The sequence below is a fragment of the Anabrus simplex genome, chromosome 5 (genome assembly GCF_040414725.1).
Source record: "Anabrus simplex isolate iqAnaSimp1 chromosome 5, ASM4041472v1, whole genome shotgun sequence".
Taxonomy (NCBI): Eukaryota; Metazoa; Arthropoda; class Insecta; order Orthoptera; family Tettigoniidae; genus Anabrus; species Anabrus simplex.
The window spans coordinates 8,953,936-8,981,399 of record NC_090269.1 but is presented as its reverse complement, the minus strand read 5'-3'; the positions used below and the strand labels follow the sequence as shown (position 1 = coordinate 8,981,399).

Genomic DNA, 27,464 nt, shown 5'->3' with positions numbered 1-27,464 from the left:
AACTTTTAGCAAGCTCGGCTATCACGGGTTGCTGTTTAGCGCTGTTGTGTTGCTGCTACTTCTAGTCATTCAGCAATAATATTCTCTGTACAGGACGTTTCTGCGACACATAATTTTCACGATTCTTTACCATCACAATTAAAATATCAAGGAAGGTTCAACCTTTTCAATACAAAATGTGTTGCATAAGATGTTCACAACATAATATTTATTAAATAGTTAGAACCGGTTTCGACGCTCATCGCGTCATCATCAGCTACAAAAATCACAAATGGGCAAAGTACATGTCATAAAAATTGCATTAATAACTCTTGCATGGCTGAATACAAATGGTAGACTGCTTTTTCTTAAAAGCTAGAAGAACTTGAGTAAAATATGATGATGTGATGTGACACATAAAAGCAGAGTAGTTTGATGGGTAAATATTGTGCATAAAATTGAACTGATGCTTTGAACATAAAAGTCTGAATATGATGATAAAACCATGTGGTAAAAACAAAGTAGTAAAATTGTCCACTCTTCTGATGTTCAATTCAGGCACATAAGTCCAGGTCCGATGTTATATAGCAATACCAACAAAAGGATTTTGTTGAGGCCGAGACACCTGATGTTGGGCGAATTGAATAAGGTTAATCTTCGAATAAGTCATGTACTTTGCCCATTTGTGATTTTTGTAGTTGATGATGACGCGATGAGCGTCGAAACCGGTTCTAACTATTTAATAAATATTATGTTGTGAACATCTTATGCAACATGTTTTGTATTGAAAAGGTTGAACCTTCCTTGATATTTTAATTGTGAATCTCAGTTCAATACAGGAAAATGAAGTTTTTAACTTATAATCTTTACCATCAATTGGTATTTTATCATTAATGCTGATTTGCTTGACACGAATAAACGAATTATGGAAAGCGTTGTAAGAGCACACATTGTAGTGAGTAGTCAAGGTCAATATTTTTAGGTTCAACTATAATCTGTGGGTTGCATAAAACAGCGTGAATAGGGGCAGCTGTACCACCCGGTATAAAGGAAAGGGTGATAGACATAAAGCTGAAAATTACAGGCCAGTCAGTTTGACATGCGTTGTATGTAAGCTTTGGAAAAGCATTCTTTCTGATTATATAAGACATGTTTGCAAAATTAATAAATGGTTTGATAGAAGGCAGTTTGGGTTTAGGAAAGGTTATTCCACTGAAGCCCAACTTGTAGGATTCCAGCAAGATATAGCAGATATCCTGGATTCAGGAGGTCAATTGGACTGTACTGCGATTGACTTATCTAAGGCATTTGATAGGGTAGATCATGGGAGACTACTGGCAAAAGAGTGACCGAATGGGTGGCTCTGTTTCTAGAATATAGAACTCAGAGAATTAGAGTAGGTGAGGCTTTATCTGTCCCTGTAAAAATTAAGAGGGGAATTCCTCAAGGCAGTATTATTGGACCTTTATGTTTTCTTATATATATATATCAATGATATGTGTAAAGAAGTGGAATCAGAGATAAGACTTTTCGCAGATGATGTTATTCTGTACAGAGTAATAAATAAGTTACAAGATTGTGAGCAAGTGCAAAATGACCTTGATAATGTTGTGAGATGGACCATAGGCAATGGTGTGATGATAAACGGGGATAAAAGTCAGGTTGTGAGTTTCACAAATAGGAAAAGTCCTTTCAGTTTTAATTACTGCATTGATGGGGTGAAAGTTCCCTTTGGGGATCATTGTAAATACCTAGGTATTAATATAAGGAAAGATCTTCATTGGGGTAATCACATAAATATGATAGTAAATAAAGGGTACAGATCTCTGCACATGGTTATGAGAGTATTTAGGGGTTGTAGTAAGGATGTAAAGGAGAGAGCATATTTGTCTCTGGTGAGACCCCAACTAGAGAATGGTTCCAGTGTATGGGACCCTTACCAGGATTACTTGATTCAGGAACTGGAAAAAATCCGAAGAAAAGCAGCTCGATTTGTTCTGGGCGATTTCCGACAAAAGAGTAGTGTTACAAAAATGTTGCAAAGTTTGGGCTGGAAAGACTTGGGAGAAAGGAGACAAGCTGCTCAACTAAGTGGTATGTTACATGTTACAAATCTCATTTTTGGTCTGTATTGAAAATTTACAGTTCAACAACAATAAAGGTGTTTTAATTTAATCCACCTATTAAATACTTTTTTTTTTCACTTATAGTGGTTACATAAATAGACTCACAGTTAAATGGGACATGTTTTGCCCTCAATTAAGGGCATCTTCAGCCTAAAAACAATCATCAAGAGTACAACTAATATTAAAAGTGGAAGCTAAAAGTTTAGCCAGTTATTAAAATTCGGGACAAAAATGTGAAAAATGATACAATGTATAAAGATGCTAATGGAAACACTGTCAATGATTAAACTATAATCTTGTCGGAGACTAAAACTTCTTCCATTAAAATTCCAATTAAAACAGTTCATTTAAAATGTTAGTGGTAAACCAAAGTGGTAATAATATAAAGCCAACGACATGAGGGCGTGAACACAAGCATAAAGATGAATCCATAGAAAAAGACCTAGCGATAATTAGAAACATAGAAAAAGCGAGAATGTTAAACGAATTAGAAAGTTTATATATCTATTTAGATCAGATGTACAATAAGCAAGAGAATCTTAATGAAACCACGGACAGGAAAAGTATGTTACATGAATTAATGCCGAAATTATTAAAGTCAGTCAGTTCGAATAAATTTAGGATACCTAATATATTTAATTCTTCATACTCTAATACTCCTCCCATACCTACAGATATTAAGCCTACTTCCAGCAATACGATTGACTCTGCCCCTTTGTCAGCCTCGTCACAACTGACTCCACCCATCCTCTCCTCCCTTCCACACTCCCCTATTCCTTCCCCTCCGAGTTCACTGCCGCCTCTGCAGCACAGTTACAACACCAGACTCAGAGCCAACAGAAGGACAACAACCAACACAACAGTAGATAACAAATAACAACTTTCAACTAACATGTAAGTCCTCACCTGTTTCAATTTATGTAATCCGAATTCTCTCCTTACGTTCAACTTCTTATTTCATCTTTTCCTTCTCTTACAGAAAACATTATTTCAGTATCTGCTGACATTTCCTGGCAAGGTTTCAGCGAATAGTATTACCTACCGGTGCTAAGGGCCACTTACAATTTTTCAACTGATGCTTCTGTCTTACTTCATGCTGACAAATTTCATCAGCGGCCTTGGACATATTGTATTTATGACAATCATGTTTATGCTTGTGTTCACGCCCTCATGTCATTGGCTTTATATTATTACCACTTTGGTTTTCCACTAACATTTTAAATGAACTGTTTTAATTGGAATTTTAATGGAAGAAGTTTTAGTCTCCGACAAGATTATAGTTTAATCATTGACAGTGTTTCCATTAGCATCTTTATATATTGTATCATTTTTCACATTTTTATGTCCCGAATTTTAATAACTGGCTAAACTTTTAGCTTCCACTTTTAATATTAGTTGTACTCTTGATGATTATTTTTAGGCTGAAGATGCCCTTAATTGAGGGTGAAACATGTCCCATTTAACTGTGAGTCTATTTATGTAACCGCTATAAGTGAAAATAAAAGTATTGAATAGGTGGATTAAATTAAAACACCTTTATTGTTGTCAAACTATAAGTGGTATGTTCCCAGCTGTCAGTGGAGAGATGGCGTGGGAGGACATCAGTAGACGAATACGTTTGGATGGTGTCTTTAAAAGTAGGAAAGATCACAATATGAAGATAAAGTTGGAATTCAAGAGGACAAATTGGGGCAAATATTCATTTATAGGAAGGGGAGTTAGGGATTGGAATAACTTACCAAGGGGGATGTTCAATAAATTTCCAATTTCTTTGCAATCATTTAAGAAAAGGCTAGGAAAACAACAGATAGGGAATCTGCCACCTGGGCGACTGCCCTAAATGCAGATCAGTAGTGACTGATTGAATGATCATAATTCTAAAAGTGATGCAATTTTTCTCCTTCAACTTCCTAAGACAATGGCTCTTAAACTGAAACATACAACACATGCTAGCAGAGAACAATTGAACCCATAGGAAACAAGATATAGTAATGAAGAGCAGTTAATGTTAAAAAACTTTAGGAGACTTCATACACATGAGTTAAGGAAGTTGTGAAGAATGGGTTAAAATAAGCAACAATAGGTATCTCTTCAATAGAAACTAAATCTGGGACATAAAACACACTCATTCCTAAGACTTCGTATGGAAGATGGGTCGTTGCAACTGGAAGCAAGATATCAGAAATATTTGAATTATAGTTCGCAGTAGCTGATGAAAATTATTGTCCAGTTGGAAATACAATGGGACTCACAGCTGCTCTAACACGTGTTCTCTAGCTGTAATGGGGATGGAGTGGGAAGTCATGAACGTAGCCAATCAGGTGAAACTAACCACATGTTTAACAGAATCCTGTGAAACAGGGCTATGAATAGGTCAATACAAAAATATATATAAATTATTTATTTCACATTACATCAAACATGTTTCGAGAATCGACTAGATCTCCTCCTCAGTGATTTTCAAAGAAAAAAAAAAAGGTCCAAAATCCATAAGACTTGATCCTAAAACACTCTATTTAAGTAAGCACTCACACTAAAAACTTGTACAATATTGCCACACTGCTTTGTTATGGCCTCCTAAGAACTTTTCTATTCTTCTTCCAGGAGAACAATATTCTTGCAACCTTCCTAATAAATTCAGCATACCAATACGCTACAAAATTATTCCAGCTTATAAATGTCATATTTTGTCCCGTATTGGCTCAACACAACTAAGGTTAAGTTATAAGGAGCTTTCCACCTTCCAATACTTGTCAATTTCTATATAATGGTTTTATTAATTACATGATATAATCCAGCTTAATCTCTAGGAAATGTTTCGTCCTGATTATGGAACATCTTCAGCTAAAAGATTTGACAAATTGGCAAGACAATTAAAATACATGTGATAGTTATGATGATAAAAGCAGCTCAAAGTTTTGACAAAATGGCAAAACAATTAAAACCCATATGATGGTTATGATGATAAGATAAAATGTTCATTCATGTTGGGTTAAAATTTCCAACAAGTCAGCGTCCAAGTGACGAAGCAAAATCTGCGTACAGCTTCTTCTTTATGTTGGAGATGTGTATACTTCTTAATCTTGAAGATAAAATTGGAGATATAAAAGATTTTCTTAACCCTGCAACCGGCAAGCGGTTTACCTTCAAGTGGCAAGCATGTAGGCGAGTTTTGCAAGCAACTTTTACAAAATTCATAAAAATGTTGTTTTTCAATTTATTTTCATGTATAACATGTAATTTTATTCAGAAAAGGACGAAGATTACTATAGTAGGAAATTAAACTTACTAATTTAGTATCCTGAAGCAGTATGGGCGAAGTATTCAACACACGCTAAGTATTCCAAAATAATCCAAAAGTTCTGGGCAACGTGTACGTAAAGAGTAACATTATATGAAGATTTTACTATATACAAAATTTGCACAATTTTATGCTGATTAAAAATATGTAGAAAGGTTTCACTACATTGAAGTATTGTTAAGTAAAATAGAACTGAAATAACACAAGCACATCGCACCAAAACGTGAGCCTACTTAGTCAGATTCATCCTCGCTACCTTCGGGGTGGCTCCTCTTTCTTCCTGCTTTCATAGGCCTCCAAAAATGTTTTAATTTATGGTAGTACTGTTTATGGACACCACAATTACATCCTGGGCACCAGAAGTGGGTACGTGACTTTTCTCTGCAGTCGAACAGACAGGGTACAACCATAGTTTTTTCCCTGGGAGGCGTACCAGCTGATGTCCCATTTCTCCTGAAGGTCCAGGTGGAATGTTTAGAAGAGTTTCTTCATCTACAAGACCTTCGACAATACTAACCATAAATTCCTCATGTTCAAAGGGTTTGTTGGTGTTCAAACTATAGAGTATGTAGGCATCAACAATTACCATTACCAACAGGTTATAGAATATTTCTTTCCAGTCGAAATGCTTTAGTGACATGACTTTAGAAAAATATGGAAATATTTGCGATTTTCAAGTGCACCACTATTTTTCAATATTGTTATTAGGGTTCAGACCCATATTTATAACTAGAGAAATGTTTTTTTTGATTTTTGATATTGTAACGTCAACCCATCTTTGCAGATGAGAAAACGGACCCATATTTCCGGAATTCGTTTTATTTTGAATAATTCCATGTGCGTATTTATTAGTTTCAGTCACTAAATGATTCCAGATAGCATTGGAGAAAAACAAATAGAAATATGTTAGAGGAGGACTGTTTCCCGGAGGGCAATTTCGTACACCTGCGTTTCGAACCTTGAACTTCTCTTCCACTTTTATTTTTGGCTCTGGAGGACAAGCTCTTGTCCACTTCGGTTCTGTTTGGTCAACTGCATTACCATCATTATCATCATCAATGGCTGGTTTATGGTGTTCCACATCATCGTTAACATCAGTGTCAAAATCACTTAGCCTAGGCTCATGTAACTCGCCACTACCCGACGAATTATTGTCAAAATCATCTCGTCAATTCCTTCTAAAAATACGTCACTATCATCTTCGCCGTCCAAATCAAACAAACATTTACGAATTTAACTACTTCCTGACAATTCAATAATTTTGCGCCACGAAAGGAAATGCACATCGGACAACCACAGCAAGCACAACAGAATGACAGTCTGCAAAGCGTTCTCGTTTTTCCACGTGTATACCGCACACACTGTCACACTAAACTACTTCAGAATTGTGCTGTATTATAGAGTAGAGTTTCCTCTTCAACATGATGCAAGATATGTCATAAAGGTGTTGAATGTCAAGGCGCTATCTCGAAATTAGTCAGCGCTGGCGTAATGCATCTCGATAGCGACTCTGCCGGTTGAGTAACAGGAAAATGAGTCACAATCGCGACGACTGCCGGTTCCAGGGTTAAAGTATAGTTATCGGGGGAACTCTTGAAAAATAACCGTAGTTGAAGTTGAGTAGCAGTTAGACTATTAAAACAAGACTTGTAGTCGATCGTGTCGTATTTGGTGTCCGCCCCTATGCTGTGTCGTTTTGAACCTTAACATGAATGAACATTTTATCTTATCATCATAACCATCAAATGTGTTTTAACTGTCTTGCCATTTTGTCAACACTTTTAGCTGATTTTATCATCATAACTATCACATGTATTTTAAATGTCTTGCCATTTTGTCAAATCTTTTAGCTGAAGATGTTCCATAATTGGAACGAAACATGTCTTAGAGATTAAGCTGGATTATATCATGTAATTAATAAAACCATGATATAGAAATTGACAAGTATTGGAAGGTGGGAGTCTCCTTATAACTTAACCTTAGTTAAAAAATTATCTGTTAAAATGTTGACATGCTATTATAAAAAATGTTCATATAATTTGGAGCAAATGTTTGAACCAGCGCATTAAAATCCAGTATGTTTCCTACCATGGACGGTAGAAGGTTACGAACACTGACTCATTGCTACACAATGCTATCCAACACCTCATTTATGTACGTGTATTATAAAAGAAAAGAATATCCAACCATCACTACACTACACAAATCTCTCGGAGAAGCTTGCTTAATTCAGGGCAGAAAAACTTTGCGTAGGAGTGTCATAAGAAATTCAGGTTCTTGTTATAGGAAAATAAACAGTAAGAAATTCCAACAGAAAGAATGGACATTTCTGCTTGGTGACGTAGGTTTCTGAGGGAGATACTAAAACATAATTCTTAAGAGATAATTTGACTGGATGAAATTTGGGTCAACGCCCACTGTTCCGTGACTAAAGGCTGGACAGATGACCCGATCGGGGGAACAATGAGGATTACACTGGTTATGGACGCCCGAACTATTTTAAACAAGCTTCATGGCGAACTGCTTTCTCCTGATGATGATGAGGTTCATTGTTTAAAGGGGCCAAACAGCTAGGTCATCATCCCCTAATGGTACAAGGTGCAACAAAATTAAAACTTCAAAATGTATCCACTGACTAGATTCTAAAACGAATGAGGACTGAAAAATTGACCATGAATCCAAAACAATCAGTGGATCCAACTCTGAGATGATGTTTGTTGTCGAAAGGGATCCAAAATCCAGGTCATTGGCCGCTCATAATAGTACTAATCACTGGTAAAGCAGAACCATGATGTTCCTCCTATAGTGTTCCAATCACAGGGAATGTAGATCCATGGTATGTCACACATAATTGAACCACTCATAGGTAACAAAACCCCATGGTGTTTCTCACATAAGGGTACTACTCACAAGCAATGCAGACCCTCATATAGTGGGACTAATTACGGATGCCAGCTAGATTTGTGTCACTCCTCACATAGTGGTACTAATCACAGGCCACATATACTCATGGTGTCGTAATCTATGATCTTCATATCCGTATTGACGAACTACACAATTAGAAATAGGAAAGTACTTCCACCTATCAATATTTATTGCACTTATTATCCTACAGTACCGGTTTCCACCCCCTACATAAGGTCATCTTCAGCTGAACAATACATTCACATATAGATCATGAAACTATGAAAAGATTACATTGTCTGGTGAATGCCATATGATAACAAGTATTTGGTCACGTCCAAATGGGGCATGTCAAAATGGGAACTGGCGTGTGTCACTATGTGTGACAATGCAATTGTATGTCTATAATGATATGCTTTAGGTCTTAAAATTAGTTTGTAAAACACTATCTCCACTAAAAACTAACTTATAAGTATATAAGATAAAAACAATATACGTAGGAACACTTCATGCACATGAATGTTCGTGTCTTGCGTGTTAGGCCTATAGTAAGTTATAGACGAGAAAGGTTCCACCTTATCAATACAAATTTATTTATACAAATATCTACAGTACCGGTTTCGACTCTTTACATGTAGTCATCCTCAGCTGTAAACCATTACCTTCACATAAATCAAATTAGTTGATTTGCCAAATCAAGGTAAAGAGTCGAAACCGGTGCTGTAGATATTTGTATAAATAAATTTGTATTGATAAGGTGGAACCTTTCTCGTCTATAACTTACGATAACGGTCAATACGGAAAATGAAACTGATAAATCAAGATCTTGCGTGTTATTCAGTTCATCGGTTGACTTCTGTGTTCAAGTCTTATTTTCGTAGTTGTACACTTGGTTGATGTTTTTGGAGCTTGAATGATATGATTTGCTTGTAATATTATCACATTATATGTGTAAAAGATTTTGTTTTCAAGTATATACATAGAATAAAACACTTTCAAAGTTTAAAAAAGAGTATCAGGCGTATGGATACAATTAGGATAAAATATGTATATTCAGCTCTGCTGTGTGTTGAATCTTGTTGTTTTATGTTAAAATTGAATCATGTTGTCCTGTGACATCTGTAAAATTTGAGTGGCATTGGATTCAAACTGGTGGCTCCTTTCCCATCTGTAGCTGTGCAGTGATGTTATAATTATTGTTATTGGTGTGGTTGAGTTGCATTTGAACGCACATATCAAAATCCAGGTCATTGGCCGCTCATAATAGTACTAATCACTGGTAAAGCAGAACCATGATGTTCCTCCTATAGTGTTCCAATCACAGGGAATGTAGATCCATGGTATGTCACACATAATTGAACCACTCAAAGATAACAAAACCCCATGGTGTTCCTCATAGTGGTACTAATCACGAGCATGCTCAAAAACTGTGGTGTTCCTCACATACTGGTACTAATCACAGGCCACATATACTCATGGTGTCGCCCATATAGTGGTACGCATTATAGGCAATGTAAACCCAAGGTGTATCACACATTATGGTACCACCCACAGGCAACATAGACCCATGGTGTTCCTCACATAATAGTACTACTCTCTGGCAATGCAGACCGATGGTGTTCCTCACAACACAATTTAGCGCAGCGCACGGCACCTACTCACGCATTGACATTAGTATATGCAGTTGAGCGAGCCCGCCCCCTGCCTCAGTGGAATGCACACGATAGTACTAATCACAGGCAACATGCATGGTGTTGCTCACATAATGGTACTAATTGCAAGTAACGTCGGCCCATGGTGTCCCTTACGGAATGGTACCAATGACAAGTAATCTCATGGTTCGAATTCCATCATCCCTCCGTCGCCCCTTACGACAGGCAGGGGATACCATGGGTGTATTCTTCATTTATGTCCCCCACCTACAAGGGTTACTGTCTCCTCTTTAACTCCAAGAAGGCCAGTGATTATCATGAGGAGATGAACCATAAAACATTTGAAATAGTTTACAAAACCCATCCGTGACTGTTATGGATAATGCAAAATATCACTCCTTAATTTTCGACAAGCCCCTGATAATGGCATCCAATAAAAATCAATTGACTGGTTAAATCATAGAAATGTATGGGTAACTGATCCAAAGAAGGTAGAATTAATAGAACTTGTTACAAAACACAAGCCATGACATAGCTGCAAAGAACGGACATAAGATACTAAGGCTGCCACCATATCATTATCATTTTAACCCTATTGAAACAATATGGGCTCAAGTTAAGGGTTATGTCGTCCACTACAACAAAAAATTCACTGTGTCATCCGTCATAAAGCTGGGCACAATAACGAGCGAGAAGTGGAGTGAATCAGCATAGGGAAATGAAGGTTTCGTGGAAGAGAACGTGGCAAGAATAATTGTTTTTCTGGCAGGTTCCACGCTCTTCTGATGACGATGGTATTAGTTCTGACTTTGGAAGTGACTAGCAGATGCAACAACAAGTAGTCTTATGTCACACCGACAAAGATAGGTCATGTGGCGGCGTTGGGACAAGAAAGGGCTAGGAGTGGGAAGGAAGCGGTTGTGGACTTAATTAAGGTACAGCCCCAGTATTTTCCTGGTGTGAAAACAGGAAACACCAAGCTCGATAGCTGCAGTCGCTTAAGCGTGGCCAGTATCCAGTAATCGGGAAATAGTGGGTTCGAACCCCACTGTCGGCAGCCCTGAAAATGGCTTTCCGTTGTTTCCCATTTTCACACCAGGCAAATGCTGGGACTGTTACCTTAATTAAGGCCACGGCCACTTCCTTTCCATTCCTATCCCATCGTCGCCACAAGACATATCTGTGTCGGTGCGACATAAAGAAAAAAACAAAACAAAAAAAAAACAAAAAAAACCAGGAAACAGCGGAAAACCATCTTCAGGGCTGCCAACGGTGGGGTTGGAACCCAGTCTCTCCCGAATACCAGATACTGGCCGCACTAAGTGACTACAGCTATCGAGCTTGGTACTAGCAGATGAATAGTGTAGTCCCAATATAGAATTATTATCTCAAGTATGACATTAAATATTTGCATAAATCCTGTTTTATATTATTTTTTCATTTTTGTGTGCTTTTGGGTTACCTACTGTAAAATAGGCAATTGCCATACAAGAATTTTATATATGGACATTGATAAACATTTATTCTTGTCACAAATACTACCGTAATCTTAATAATGCATTGCAAATTTTTGTTATTTTACTTCTATATTGGGACTACACTATTCATCTGCTAGTACCAAGCTCGATAGCTGTAGTCACTTAGTGCGGCCAGTTGAATTCTTTAACATGTCTCCTCTAATGTATTATCCGCACACTTTATCTTGGTGCATTTGTGTACGGGGGTGAGGAGTAAAGAGGGAGCTGTCCCGGTATCGATAGTGCTGCCTGGTGCTGCCAACTGAATGAAAATGAAATCTGAATTGAATCGAGAATATGATCGATCCATATGAAATTTCTAAACCGTCAACATCTTAAACCAACAACTATGTCACATACACATTATATAACATTATAAAACATTTCTCGATGCGAATCTTGTTCCTAGCATGAATTCTGTACTTTGGCTTTGTTGTGTAAACAACAACAGTACTAGTACGTAAAGTGTACGCCAGATGTCGCACAACGATGCTTAAGTGATTCATAGTTTGTGTTTCAAAGGTTGCCAGTAGGAATTTCGAAGATCGCCGAGGTCGACCGATTCAGCACTAGGGTGTAAATGCACCAAGATAAAGTGTGCGGATAATACTTGACTTTGCCATGAGGCAGCTTTCATTGGGTAACAAAAAGAGGCATAACCAAGCAGCTCTTCCATGTCAATCCCATTCTAGTTTTGTGTGGACAAGAATAATGTAGTATACCGGTATATAATGTAACAAAATTAAGTCATTTTGTGACAGATAAAGGGAAGGCTAGGACCACTGAGAAAAATGAAATCAAATTATTGTTGATTAAGGGCCAAAAAATCCTAGTTAACAGTCCTGTGCACAAAAGAAAGAGCTCCAATCTCAATTATTATAAAGATAACAAGGTTTACAAAATGAAGGGTCATGGGATGCTAAAGACGGGAAAAAGTCACCCTATGCCTAGGATACCCAGATACTGTTGGAGTCAGAAGACAAGGACTGACCACTGAGAGTATAACAAGAAAGGAAGCAATAAGAGCTTGGTACACGTAAGTAGAAGCCTTAGATCTTTAATTATAAAGGGAAAGGGTTCTATCAATTACATCAAAATGTACCAGTTTGAACAGAGAATTATAAGTTAGCAATTTTGAAGCATAAATTAATAGCATTTGAGAATAAGTCAACATGTTTGTTGTATGTTAAGTCAAAACCTTTATATCTTACTTACAGTCACAAATAAATTTAATTAAATCATCATGTTGAGTTGGCGTGGAATCCTGTTGCACCCTCTGAGTGTTTGGTCTCTTGCCATTGAGGGATTGCATTTGTGGCCTTGGTTGACTGGAACAATAAAACATGTTTTCTAAGCCTTACATCTTATTCTAAAAACTCGTGACACGACAATCAGACAATAAGTATAGAAAGGCTACGACAAAAGCTACCACTATATGAATAATACTAATTGTAAGTGCCAGCGTGACAGAACAATATACAGTACCTCATTTTAAATTACTATCGTCCTCGTACGATGTCTTCGCGTACTACCTGTCACAACAACCCTATCTTCAAACAAGAAACATTCACTTTAGAAGCCATAAAAATCGAGGGGCTGAGGATGTATCGGAGGGCGTTTTAAAAAACGCCTGCCCCGCCTTCCAACGCCAATATCCTCTTAGCTTAGCCAGCAGCTGCTTGTTTATTTACAAATATTAAGTTGTCAAGAGATCTTCACATATGTGAATTGCAAACGGAAGTCATCTGATGACGGGCACTTTTCATTCTATTGTCTATCACATCCTTCGACATCTAGATTTATAACTGTAAATAAATTCATTTTATATTATTTTTGTGGAGAATAATAAACTAATTACGAAAATTTACTCGATCTGTAAAATTTAATAGTCAGTAAGACTTACTTTCCAAAGAGTACACATCCGGGGTAAGATAAAACACATGATATAAAAGCAAATTATTTCTTGATTAACAGAACATGTGCGTCGAAATGTTTTGCACCTAAAAGGATTATCTATCTTATTGAGAATCATTGTACATTGTGAAGAAAATGGCTGCGGCGACTCAGGGGCAAAGGGGCCGTAAGAAATCAATTTGTTATAATTCATTTTAAAATTCTTTGTATAAGATAAATCCTATGTATTCTTGTTAAATACACGATATTTGGTAAATGGACCATGAACTATACGAATCGAGAATCTAAACCATGATCAGTTACAAGGTTATGTGCATGTGATTTTATTGAATAGGAATTAGTTTTTCTTCGACAATTATTCTAAAAGTTAAATGACGGGTAAATTCAAATTGTATCCCCCGTTGATGATAATTATATCGGTTCCCTTCGATTTGTCTAATGGAGGGAATACTTTAGCACTGATGAAACCGTAGGAAAAAAAAAAAAAAAGAAAAAAAGCCATAACCTAAAGCGAATTGAAATTGTTACACATCAATTTGCGACTTCCCCTTTGAAGATTGGATTATGGGTCAGTACTATTAGCCAGATACATTGATAGAGTATGCATAATAGCCTATTGTTTGGCTATGTGGCAATCATTTTGGTATAGTTGGTGTTTAGAAAGACTAGAGAACAGTATTCTGCTGCAGAGATGGTAAGGTGAAGAGCTTGAAATTGCAAGATAGTACTTGAGAATCCCATGTAAAACAGCATATGGCAGTGATGAAGAAGTAGGGGACTGGAAATAATAATAATATTGCATTGAAAATCAGTCACATGTGTTCAGCACTCCATTTTGAAAATTTTCTTTTTCAGGTTCCAAAACGTAGGATTTTTAGTGATTTTATGGGTAATATTGGTAATAATTAGCCTACTCATAATGAAGTAGGGATGCCTTTGCTGGCGAGATGTAGTGTTTACAGTGCACTATGTCTTTTGGTATGGGCTATATCAAATTTGTTACTTTCATTGACCTGTCTCAGTCTCATCCTTGGCTTTGGCAGTATGAAAGTGACTGAGGTATGAGTCCAGTCCCTGTTATGAATGGTGTGAAAATATCGCTCATAGGGTCGGTTGGTGCATGCATTTCAATGGGCTTGGCAGACTGATATGTAATAGCAGCGGGTGGCTCGGTGAGGAAAGCAACAGGAAACTACCTCACTCCTCATTTCCCTAGTACGCCTCTTCAGTGACGCCTAGGCTATTTATGTCAGCTGTTGGCGGAGTTGCAGAGGATCAAACCAGCCTTCGGGCTGAATACTCAACATACAATGAAGGAGGAGGATGTATTTATCATAGCCATCTTTGTTTCCAGAGATGTTATGAGTAGTGATGGGCGAATGATACTCAAGTTCGAGCAGGCTCGAGCCAGCCCGTTACACTACGTAGGCTCAATACGGTATTGAACCCGTTCTGTCAGGCGACCCCCACACATGGACTGTGCGGAGTGCTGGCAGACCAGTTGTCGTATTAGACTACTACTAGGTACACTCAGTATATTTTTGTGTGTAGGGTAGTGAACACAACATTCTCTATGAAGGGAAAGAGCATTTGTTTAATAGTATTTCTGGTAGTACGAACAACAGATTGGTAAAAGCAATTTTATAGTAAGCTATTTATTTCGTTAATGTTTAACTTTGCATTTTACATTTTGTCCGCTCTTCAGAAATGCTTTTCTTTATAACTTTGTCGTGTTTTGCAGGTTTAATGTTGTTAATCATTACTTTCAAGTACCGGTAGTTACAATGTTTTTTTGTATACTACGTGTTATTATTTTCTCCTTAATAATTATTAATAATATATTATAATATGCGAACTTGTTATTACTTCAGACAGAGCAGACAATGACCGGTGGAAAAAGGTCATGGACTTGGGGCTACTTTGAAGAGCTTCCAGACAAACGAGTAAAATGCACACGATGTGATAAAATATTAAAAAACGACAGTAAAAATACATCGACGATGACAAGACACTTAAAAATTCATAATGTTCATAATTCGTCGAACGAAGCATTCCAAATCAGGGTCAGACATCTCCACCTAAAATGACGTCGACGTATGCAGGTAAAATATCCTTAATAGGCTCTTTTTTTTTTTTTCCCTCCATGAATAGCACAGTGGACGGCCGCTCGCATTAGAATGGTGAAGGTCTTGGAATGTCCGCCTGGACAGGGTCTACAAATTTACTCTACTGTTGAGGTATGCAGTTTATACCGATTTTATGTGCATACGCATTACATTATGAAACCATCAATTTGTTCTTTGGCAATTAGTCCGCCTCTGTAGTGTAGTGGTTAGTGTGATTAGCTGCAACCCCTGGAGGCCCGAGTTCGATATCCACCTCTGCCACGAAATTTGAAAAGTGGTACGAGGGTTGGAACGGGGTCCACTCAGCCTCGGGAGGTCAACTGGGTAGAGGTGGGTTTGATTCCCACCTCAGCCATCCTCAAAGTGGGTTTCCGTGGTTTCCCACTTCTCCTTCAGGCCGCTTCCTTCCCTCTTCCTTGTCAATCCCTTCCAATATTCCCATTCCCTAACAAGACCCCTGTTCAGCATAGCAGGTGAGGCCACCTGGGAAAGGTACTGGTCATCCTTCCTGGTTGTATCACCCGACCGAAAGTCTCAAGCTCCAGGGCACTGCCCTTAAGACGGTAGAGGTACGATCCCTCGCTGAGTCCGAGGGAAAAACCAACCCTGGAGGGTAAACGAACTAAGAACGAAAAGAAATAATAATACTGAGCTCAGTAGCTCCAGTCACTTCAGTGCAGCAGTATCCAGTATTCGGGAGATAGAGGGTTCGAACTCCACTGTCGGCAGCCCTGAAGATGGTTTTCTGTAGTTTCCCATCTTCACACCAGGCAAATGCTGGGGCTGTACCTTAATTGAAGCGGCGGCCCCTTCCTTCCCGCGTCTAGCCCTCTCCTATCCCAATGTCGCCATAAGACCTATGTGTGTCGGAGCGATTAAAAGCAAATTGTAAATAATTCTCTAGTAGTTACCAATAAAAGTATACAATAATAATAATATAGCCTAGATTATTCTCCTCGCTCGCCATCCCTGATGCGCCTCTGACTTCTGGCCAGGATGTAATAGTGTCAAGGATAGTAACAAAAGTATGTTCCTGCAACGGTACAAATTACTCGCATGTATACAAATAATGTTGCGGCAACATTGTAAGAAGAACTTGTTGTGACGCGTCGTCTTTGTACTGTACATGCACCGGGCGAGTTGGCCGTGCGGTTACGGGGCGCGCAGCTGTGAGCTCGCATCCGGGAGATAGTGGGTTCGAACCCCACCGTCGGTAGCCCTGAAGATGGTGTTCCGTGGTTTCCCATTTTCACACCAGGCAAATGCTGGGGCTGTACCTTAATTAAGGCCACGGCCGCTTCCTTCCCATTCCTAGGCCTTTCCTGTCCCATCGTCGCCATAAGACCTATCTGTGTCGGTGCGACGTAAAGCAAAAAAAAAATAGTACTGTACATGCAAATGAAGTTCTGGAGGCAGTCTGTATATTCTGGGGAGGCATTTGCAATGAATCATCGCACAAACACAGATTTTGGCTGTTTCTAAATTGCGGATACAGTTTGAAGGGCGTATACGCTCAAAATATACAGAAGTGCACAGCAAACACAGGACGAGGCGGTATTGCCTAGCTCAGTAATCTAACACAGCCTTCTTGAGGTTTCTGTCTGATAATAAGCAAGCCGCTAGGTCGCTGCGCACCCAAAAGCTCGAACTTGTTCGAACTCTGACGTCATCTGTTTGAGCAGCTCGAGCTGGGCTCAAGCACATCGCTAGTTATGGGATAGACTGGTCACTTTGACTTTAGAGCAAAGCATATAACTTACGGTAGATGAGGAAAGCATGGAAGTTACAACGCAAATCATGGAAGTTATAAGTGTTGTTTATGTTATTGATATTTATATTTTCATAGGTTATGGCATGGTGTTGATAAGAGTAATGTCTCTAGTTTCGTCTGCTTGAACCCCAATTGACGGGTCTATCCAGACCAGTGGTCTAGTCCGACCCCTATTGTAACCAGTCCAGACCAGTGGTCTTGTCCAGGCCCTACCCTAACCAGTCCAGACCAATGGTGTTTGCAGTGCAATCTAGAGGTCTAAGGCCGCTTTGCGGCTCTAACCTGGGGGCTTAAGCCCCCAGACCCCCTTCGCTTGTCCCCATATGACTGGTCTATCCAGACCAATGCTCTTGCACCATTTCATTTTATCCGGTAAATAACTCTAAACACTGCTCCTCCTTGATCATTTGCCCTTGACTGGGTGTGGTGCCATGCCATGAAGTAGCTCTCTTGATGTGATCCTTCCAATTATGCTGGTCTGCTGGTATGTGGATCACCTTAAGGAGAGATTGCTCCAGTAGGGGCTGTAGCTGTTACATTCCTCTTGCCAATGACTTTGCCCTCTACTATTAGCTTCTCTATGGTGCATCTTCTTCTGGCGATGTGGCCAGGAGCCTCATTTCTATACCAAGTTCATACAACACTGTGTGGTGTTGAGGCCAGGATATCCTGAGGGTACATTTTGAAGCTCTGCCTGTTTCATGGTCCATGTTTTGGTGTCATAATTTGCAGTGGGGAAGATAAGCATTGGTGAGGTTGAACTTCGTGTTCTTTGAGGGTCTAATAAAACAGTACATGCAGAATTTAAACTTTATTTTAAAACTGATCTCATATCATTTACAATCAGTGAAGAAGTCATGATGTACTTCTCAATTTATAATTTTAAAACTCAAAAACGCTATGGAAATGCTGCGGAGATAATTTTATGAGAAACTACCTTGTTTCAGTAATGGCTCTGTTCAAGCGAGGGTGGCATGAGATCCCAGAAGTAATTGGCTCTTCCTTCATGGCATTAATTGGAATTGGTCTGGCTAGTGTTGGAGTCTACAATTACTATGCCAAGGATGGTGATAACAGGAGGTTCAAACAAACCTACATTGGTATGTATAACTTACAAAATGAAACTAAATATTCCCATTTTTATATTATATGATATTTACAAGGATTTAGACCAGACAGATCAATCATAAACCTATTTTTCTTTGAAAAGAATGCTTTTTGAAAACTGTTGGGATAAGAATAAATGGTTTTGGTTGTATGCTAACATATTAGGGGTATGATTTATCAAACATAACAAGCGTTCACCCGGTTACAATGTTCCAAATATGAAAAATTCAAAAATAAACTCGGAAATAAACACTTGCAGAATATTTATTAGCTAAGCACTACTTACTACTTAACTACGACTAAATCTACTATGTAGCATCTCGCACATGGGCAGATAGCCAGCTCCACATGCAACACCCACCTCTTCATCTAACTAAACTAACTACTTAACTACATTAAATCTATCCTAAATCTGTCTGGTCACGACATCACCCCTGGTGAGGAACTGCTACCACCCTTCCGTGGGATGTCACAACCAGACATGTCCCATGAAGCCGGAAACTGATACCACATAGACCCCTTAAGCTGTCAATGTTATTTCCTCACCACTCCTTTATGTAACAGCCCACATGTGAGCGGATTGCCAGCTCTACACGTAGCCTGCATTCTTCTGCCAAGACGGATGCCATAACTCGGCTTATCTTTAATTGTCTCACTGACAATTTACTTCCTCTAACCTAATACTGTCCACTACCTTACTCTACTCTACACGTGCAGATGTATTGAATGAACACTTTAGCCTGAGATAGGTCACGCCTATTATAATTTATAAGTTTCAGGTCACGCCCGTCTCACCCTCTCCCAGCTCTACGTCACCAGCCAAAACAAACTAACAAATAAACAATCAGGCAAACAACAAACAAACAACCTAATTAGAAGGAATACAGTACGGTGTACATATCAATGAACTGAAATACTACTAATTAGAAAATATACAATATGTAAGGAACAAAGGAAAAAATCTGAACAAATATAAAAACAGAACATGACTCTAAAATTGTCGCCTTTACTTATTACTGACTTGAACTCTACAATGTTCCATATCTGTGTGTCAAAAGTTGTGTTACGTATGTACATGGTTACAAAACTTAGTTATTATTACCCCATACAGAGATGATACTTCAGAGATTAATAATTTTCCGTATGTTTTCTTCTATTAAGTATAATCAATTTTAAACTGCTTATTTTGTGTACGGGTAAACAACCAATTTTGGAGTCTCCCTATTTCAACTTCGATTGTCCAAGGTAGGAGAGCCGAGACTTGGTTCATCCTGAAATATCAGCATGCGTTCCTGTGTATGTACAGTACTACCCCGCATTTATGTTCCCGGCTTTTACAACATTTTTTGTTGGTCCCCTGAATTTCCTATGCTCGCAATGTATTAGAATCCTCAAATTTACGTTTGTAACAATTTATGCAAGGTAAAATGGTGTCGCAACTAACCTAAAACGCTTTGAGTAACCATGGCATAGCTACCAAATCAAACAACCATGGTCTGTAATAACTCTTAGAACTCTCAGTATTGAACTTCCGCTTAACCAACGCAGTGCATTCTTTGATATCAGGTGTTTTCCACAGCATCCTAAACCTTATTTTCAAATCCGACAACGATAAAGTGCCCATTAATCTTCCATGAAGAAGAAATCTGACGAGTTGAATGAACAAAACCGCAAAGTAGGAGAAGAAGAAGGAGATATCAGGTGTTTGCTCTATTGCTAAGTACAGTATAAGCCACAAGAAGGAAACGTTATCAAGTGATTCAGTGTTTGTCTTGACCCAGTTCGTTATTTCACGGTTATTGTTTTACACTTGCGTTTGTTGTTGGAGTTGTTAAAGTTATTGTCACTGGTTTCGTCACATTTACTGTATTTTTTTTAATTTGTTACGTTCTTGTTATGTGAGTCGAGCTGTCAGAGTGAATTGCCGCGATCTTCCTTTCCCATCGTGTGTATTTGTTAATCCTTCTTTGTTATTGCTTTATTGTTTTCCTGCTAATAATGGACAAAAAGAAGGAAAGAAAAACTTTCAGTATGGATGAGAAAGTTCGAATATTAGAAAAGGTTGATTTGTACCGTGGAACACGTGTTTCATTGGCACGTGAATTGCAGGTTCCTGTATCCATGCTGAATACAATTGTGAAAAACAGAGGAAGCATTACATCAAATGCTTCAGAATGCAGACCAAACTCCAAGAAAAGGAAGTATGCGTCATACTGCAAATACGACAAAATGGGAAAAATGGTAAAAAAGTTGGTTTGAAACTTCAAGAGCCGCATGCATTCCAATTGATGGTGTGCTCTTAAGGGAAAAGGCGCTTAAAGTGGTGAACATTCTTGGCATTGAAAATTTCAGCGCGTCCAGTGGCTGGATATATTACTGGTACAGAACTATTTAAAATAGTTTTATTTGAATCCGCCTTGTCAATACACTTATTAATGAAAGAAAACTATTTATTTAACCATACATGTTTCGGGAAGTCACCCATTCCCTTCATCAGTGGTCAGTTCAAAGAATAAAACAATATAATACAATCTTTTGTTTTTACAATTCAAAGAAGTATTGTGTCCTAATACTCCATGTCAATGAATAAAGAAAACTTATGAAATATTATAAAAATGATCAGTACATAAATTTTGTTGAACTTAATGAGAATACTTATATAAATTTAAGATCTTCAAGTTTTTCTTCTTTTTTCCCCTTTTTGTTCCTTAAATGATCATATGCTAGTCTATACAGTGGGTTATCTTCTACACTTCTCTTATTTAAACTTGATTCAAAATTATTTTTTTATGAAAGATACATTTCTAAACTTTCCAAAACAGTCATTTATTTTCCCTTTTTGGCCGAATGTAATAATTTCATGTCATTAGAAATGTCTGTAAATTTATGATTCTTTTCAACCATATGTTCTCCCATTGCCGAACATCTTTTATGTTTGACTGCATTAACATGTTCTTTGTACCTTATAGCCAAACTTCTTCCAGACTGTCCTATGTATCGTCGTTTACATGTTTGGCATGTTAATTTGTAAATTCCTGATTTATTAAATATACATTTATTCTTTATCGTATCTGAATTGAAAATTATCTTATTAGTATTATTATCCATTTTGTATGCGATGTTGATGGTTTTTTTTTTCCTGAAAATTTTAGCCAGTTGATAAGAGTGCTTATTTTGAAAAGTTAGAACTGCAGATTCCTTTTTCTTCTTTCACTCTTTAATTAAAGTTGTTTTTTGTTCATTTTTCACTTTATTTACAATTCTGTTTGTACCGGGCGGTACACCCCTATGCCGCACTTTTAAATCTTGCGCCAACAAAACCTCCTCTACAGGAGAAACACTGAACTTAAAACTAAACCTCCTTAAAATTTGCTCAGAAGATGTCACTACATTAATTTTGTGATTATGAAGTTGCCAGTACTGTGTGAATTTCAACGTGTTTTGTTTTCCGTTCTTCAAGAAGTGTGGACATTCTCTCATAGATGTGTCTGCTAAAAATCTATAATCATGCACCCTGGTGCGAAGTGAAGGAACCTTTTTGAAGAAATTTTGTATTCATAAGTTTTTTCCTTACTAAATTATGTTCGTTCATTTGTGGGTTGGCAATGTTGATCTTTTCTTTCCGCCAGTTTTGAATTTAGCCAATCCAGAATTTCTGTAATTAATTTCCTACCATTCATGTATTTCTTCTTCGATTTTGAGTGTAACTTTTGAAGTTAACCAATAAACACCGTGGGTGTGTCTTGATCATTCATGAAAGGTCTCAAACTTTCCCCGAGGGTTTATAAACTGCTGATTTTCACGCCTCTTGGCCATTTGATCAACATCTGTCTAAGTGTATGGATGTGAAGCAGGAGGCGGATGGTGCCTCTTTCATCAGGCAGCATGTCTTCAGCAAGGTAATGGCCATTTAACGACTTTATTTCTTGCTAGCTCGGCAGTTTAACCTGCGGGAAAGGTCCGAAACCTTTACTGTGTAAGCTATCTTTCGAAACATGTAATTTTCTGCCGGCTTGTGTAAAAACTTAATTAAATCTGTAACTGTAATTCGGGGATAGAGAGTGATTTACCCTCTCGAGCTCTCCTTCATTTTGGTTTGAGGTGACTACGTTTTGGTAACTGATTTTCTTCTCTCTCTTAATGTCTTAAATAACTCTTATACAGTCACCTCCATAGTTTGGGAATAGCCCCTGTTTCATCGGCCTGGTGCCTTTTAGGTTTTAACCCCTTCAGTCCCGAATTATCTTCTGGCGCCGAAAAAAATTATTTTTGCTGCCTAGTAGACCTCTTGGGATTCTTTTAAGCCATATTCGAACAAAAATTGTTTTTGTTGCCATTACTTCAAAAAATATTTTCTTGTCCAATATATTGGACACTGGGTCTGGGAGGTTGTAAGATCATGAAATGTTAAGTGACTAAAATGTAGGTTTAAAAATATTTTTTTATTGCAGAATATGACTACACATCGTTAATATTGCAGAATGATTAAGACTGGCTTTCTTCTTCAAAAGAAATACTCCCGAGAAACAAAATAACTTGGATTGACTTCACATTTTTACATTTCTTCCTAGAAATTAAACCTGCTTGCTGTCTGTATACCTGTAAAAAGGAGGTACTGGTATTTCTCTTTGGGAAAATCGAATGATCATAAATATGTCTTTCAATAAAATGTGTATTGCGATGTAACCTAGCAGCCGTGCAGGCTATGATGTGACGTATTGATGGATGGCCATGACAGAGATCTACGGACTGTGCAGCTCCCTTTATACAGGTCCATGACTTATTTCCTACAGCTCAGTGTAGGCAAATCAGTGCTTTAATTTTACTGTCATTGGTACTTTTGAAATTTGTTTTACCAGACTACAGGGCATAAATATTTGTATATTTTGCAAAATTTTCAAAATCATCATCTGTGATATACTTGATGAAGAAATCAATAGGATAATCTTGAAAACCTTGAACGCGATGGAAATCATGTTGAAAACGAGTTAAAGGGAGAAAGAACAACACCTGTATTGATTTTCAGTGGTTTTTTGTAGTTTTTCAGCGAGATAATCCTACAGGTGGCCATTGTTTGTTATAGTTGTCTCACCAGTCCCTAACTGTATAAGTAAACCTACAGCTTCTTCCCCACCTGTCTGTATACCTGTAGAAAGGAGGTACTGGTATTAGTTGATCTGTCAAAACACGTTCACATCCAATATCATCTGCCAGTCCTGTGAATCCCATTTAGGTTTCACGTCTTCCTTGACTGAAAGATTTGTACATCCTATCCTGACACCTTGGCCAACAGCAGCTGGAATATCTTCAAAATTATCCCTTTCATCTGACATATCAGTATCAAACAGATCTCAGTCTTCGAGCATGTCCAGTATTCCCTTGGCATGTGTTTCATTCAGAACACTATGTTTTCCTGCATCCTAGAAGTAAACAAAAAAAACCCACCATAATTTCTAAAAATAACCTCACATTTTTATTGTTGAAGGGCAACACCTAATTATTATACATTTTGGAAGAATTATTGTATAATTTAAGCCTGTAATACTTTGTTAAAATTCACAAGTTGCAAACTCTCATCAGCATCCAGGTCATGAACTTCAGAAGAAGTACTACCATTGTGACCTTATGTCCAAAATTTTGGACATTGAATTCCATCGCTTAGGAAGCTCAAGTAAACTTGTTTCTTCAGTTATCATATTATAAAGCTGAAACTTATGTTACTCTCTTCCACACACATAATTTTCTGAAGTCATATGAAGCAAATTGCTCAAGTAATTAATACAGAAATGTGACTTACCTGATGATCCTGGCAATGAGTCTGCCATCTTGCATGAAGGCAGAGATATTCGATGCCTTGCACTAGCCAAACGTCCAAAATAATGATCATGAGGTTTTAATGGTAATTGAGACAGTTTACTGCGTTTAAAATAGGATAAAAGTTAGTGTCCAATATATTGGACACCAGATCTGAAAGGGTTAAGAAGCTACATAGAGGAGTGCAAGTGTGCCTCCTTTCATTTTGTTTTCGGGCCATTTATTTATCTGTTATTTCTTCTACACAAAGGCCCTGTAGGCTGGGTTCGAGATACCCCTGTTTCATTATTGTATGTTGTGCCTTGATGGCCAGTAATTGTAAGTTTCTGATATTGCCTTGAATAGGCTTGAAAAACTGAGAGCGTGTCAGCTCTTTTCTAGTGTTGTTGGAATGCCTCTGGGAGACTTGACATTGTAAAGTGGGAGCAAGTGCTCCATATTATTAGGGGATTTCTGCCCTTGAACAAATTTTGGCGTGGAGCTAGGAGCTCAAATTGTAAAACTAGGGGCTTGTAGCCCAGGAGAGTAAAAATTCTTGGATCCTGTTAAATTTTGGTTGTTATTGATTGTTAAACTCAGAAAATATAACCTTGTTAAAGTTTTAAATTAACTTTGACTCTGTAGTTAGACCCATTCATCCTGGCACCTTCTTTCACCTCTGCTGATCCACCAACCATGGTAACAAGTGGTAGCAGAGCGTGGTTGAATGGGTCTTAATTTAGCCCCTTTTGACGGCTAAACATTCGATTTGACTTGTACTCTAACAATTTTCTCTGTCGCTGGAATTTTCTTTCCTATTTTCTGAATTTATGAAGTTTTTGTCATCATGTCCGGCCCTCGCGAAGTCCTCCATCCCGGCTACTTGCGCAAGGAGGAATTGATTTATGAATTAGCTATTAGAAATGTTCAATCTGAAGGCACGGTTGCGGCCGATACCACCAAGCTTAAAGAATCCCTTGGATTACCACTTAGTATCCCAACCTTGGGAGGGAAAGATATTGATGAGGCTCTATCCACTATCACTGACAACACTACTGAGCTAGCATCTGTAGGTAGTTTTTTTGAAGTAAATGATGCCTCTATTGTCTCTTAAGTTAAATGAAGTTCAAGGGTAAGGAGGCAAGTAATCTTGTTGAACACCTTTCTAATATGTCCAGTAAGGTTAGTCAATTGTTAACTGGGTCTGCTACTCCCAAAATTGACCAGCCCACTGTGGTAAACATAGCTAATGGGGAGGATTCTTCCGAGGGTGAAGAAGGTAGAAAATCAGTAGATACTCAACAGACGTCTGCCCCATTAGGAAATGAGTCTGATCGCCGTACCTCAATTCCACCTTTCTTTTTGAATAACGCTGTCTCTGAAGCCTCTTCACCCCCTAGGCCGTTACCTGTTATGTCGCCTGGCTTTAGTAGTTTGCCTCACCCTTTGGCTATGTTACTTAGAGGTATTTCTAAGTTTTTGGTTAATTCCACTAATGACGTCATTGCATTCTTAAGGCTTTTAGTTGAATCCAAGATCACGCTCTTGTGTTTTCTCTTTCCCCATGTCAAATTCTTCGAATTATTTACCCTTACTCCATAGGTGTCCTCTCAGACAAAATAGTAAGAGCAATTGCTGAACAATCATCTACAGAAGACTTCCACGCCGATCTGCTAGCTAATTTCATTCCGGCCAGGGCAATGTCCTCTCTAATACAGAAGTACTATTACAGAAGAAGTCCGATAGTCCGGCACGATCGGAATCGGCCCGGTGCCGGATTACCGAAAATGCCGTACTATCTTACTACGATATAAGTTCAGGTGTACTGTGAAAACAGCTGTAATACAGCATTTTGCAGTAAAATGTTGATCAGCAGAATCATTAGTTTAATAACACAGTCCTCTTTTGTTTCTTATTGACATTCCATAATAATGCCGAAGTTCATCGATAGTTTTATCTGTAAGTCTTCCTTTACCATTTAGTCTTTCCATCTACAACTTCTCTTTTCCTTCTGTCCGCTTCAGTTTTTGAAGGCATGTTCCCATCCGTTCTTGAACGTGGCCCATACATTCAATGTTTTAAATCTTTTTTTTATCAAATGGTTGGGTTTCCAGTACTTAGTGTAGCATACAGCCTTCCAGACTAAATATTTCCAGAGATAGAAGTCAATGCACAACAACTGGATTGTATCAGATAGATTTGCACTATTAACTTTGAAATAATAAAAAACTACATTTCCAATGGTTTCGACAAATAATGCATCAAATTGTTCAGGAGAGATCATTATTAAGAAATAATAACATTAAAAATCCTAGAATGGTGCCGGGCCATCGGGCGTTCGGGACTGTTGGATGCCGGACTAATGGAATTCTACTGTACCGAGTACAGCGACTGGATGAAAATCTTGCCGACTTCATACTAGACATTAAGTTCTACACAAGGGTATTTGTTCTGCATTTCCCAGAAGACCAAATTGTGCAGGCCATTGAGGAAGGAATTTCACCACCCTACAGGTCATATTTGTGTTTTGCGTTACGTCTGCAAACTTTTGCTGAGTTAGAAGCTATGGCTGTCTCAGCCGAAGGAGTTAGGTATGCCGACACCTTACGTGTTGCGAAGGAGCCCCCTCCGTCTTCGAGGAATTTTCGGCCTCCACCTCGCCGAATTTCCCCAACCTGCAAATGTTATGCTAGTGGGTCGGCAGATCATCTCCGGAATAAATATCCTTGGATTAAATCCAGCAGGACAAAGAATGGAACAGGGTCATCCCAAGGCTGTTTTAAATGTGGCTCGTTTTCTCATATTGCCAAGAATTGCCCGAGTGCTAATAGCACCCCCTCCTGTTCGACTTCTGGTGCAACCTCCACCAACGCAAATTATCAAAAGTGACTAGTGGCATCGGCTGAGTCGGCGCGCTCACCTTCTTCAGGCTCAGCCCCTGTTAAACCCGACGAAAGCTCAGGGAAAAGTCAGGGCTCTTCTAATTTATCATTCGAAGGTCCCAAAGAATGTCTTAGGATTGCGGCGGTGACCCTCGCACTGGTTCCTTTTCTGAAAATTGAGTTGAATAATGAACCGCTAACTGCTCTATTAGACTCTGGGAGCGTTTGTTCTATTATTTTGGCTGAATGGTACTCTAAATTAAAGTCTGTAAATTTCCCAAATATTGTTCGTCTTTGGTTCAATATGTTTCGGCTAACTCCTCTCCCTTGAAAATTTTAGGTTTCATCTTTGCCAAAATTAGGATTGCTAAATTCACTTGGAAAGTTAAACT

General features: G+C 38.3%; 2 protein-coding genes across 2 annotated transcripts in view; one reads left to right on the top strand and one right to left on the bottom strand.

The window, feature by feature from the left end:
- LOC136873662 (MAPK regulated corepressor interacting protein 2) overlaps positions 1–13,243 on the bottom strand; it is a 61,322-nt gene extending 48,079 nt beyond the window's left edge. Inside the window, exons 1-2 of the mRNA XM_067146753.2 lie at positions 12,965–13,243; positions 12,695–12,807 (exon numbers count right to left, since the gene is read on the bottom strand). Coding sequence (XP_067002854.1) covers positions 12,695–12,807; positions 12,965–12,969 — 118 coding nt within the window. The 5' untranslated portion in view covers positions 12,970–13,243. The remainder of the gene's footprint in view (positions 1–12,694; positions 12,808–12,964) is intronic.
- Positions 13,244–13,409: 166 nt separating this feature from the next.
- NdufA3 (NADH:ubiquinone oxidoreductase subunit A3) overlaps positions 13,410–27,464 on the top strand; it is a 38,017-nt gene continuing 23,962 nt past the window's right edge. Inside the window, exons 1-2 of the mRNA XM_067146754.2 lie at positions 13,410–13,559; positions 18,238–18,390. Of these exons, the coding sequence (XP_067002855.1) occupies positions 13,529–13,559; positions 18,238–18,390 (184 nt within the window). The 5' untranslated portion in view covers positions 13,410–13,528. The remainder of the gene's footprint in view (positions 13,560–18,237; positions 18,391–27,464) is intronic.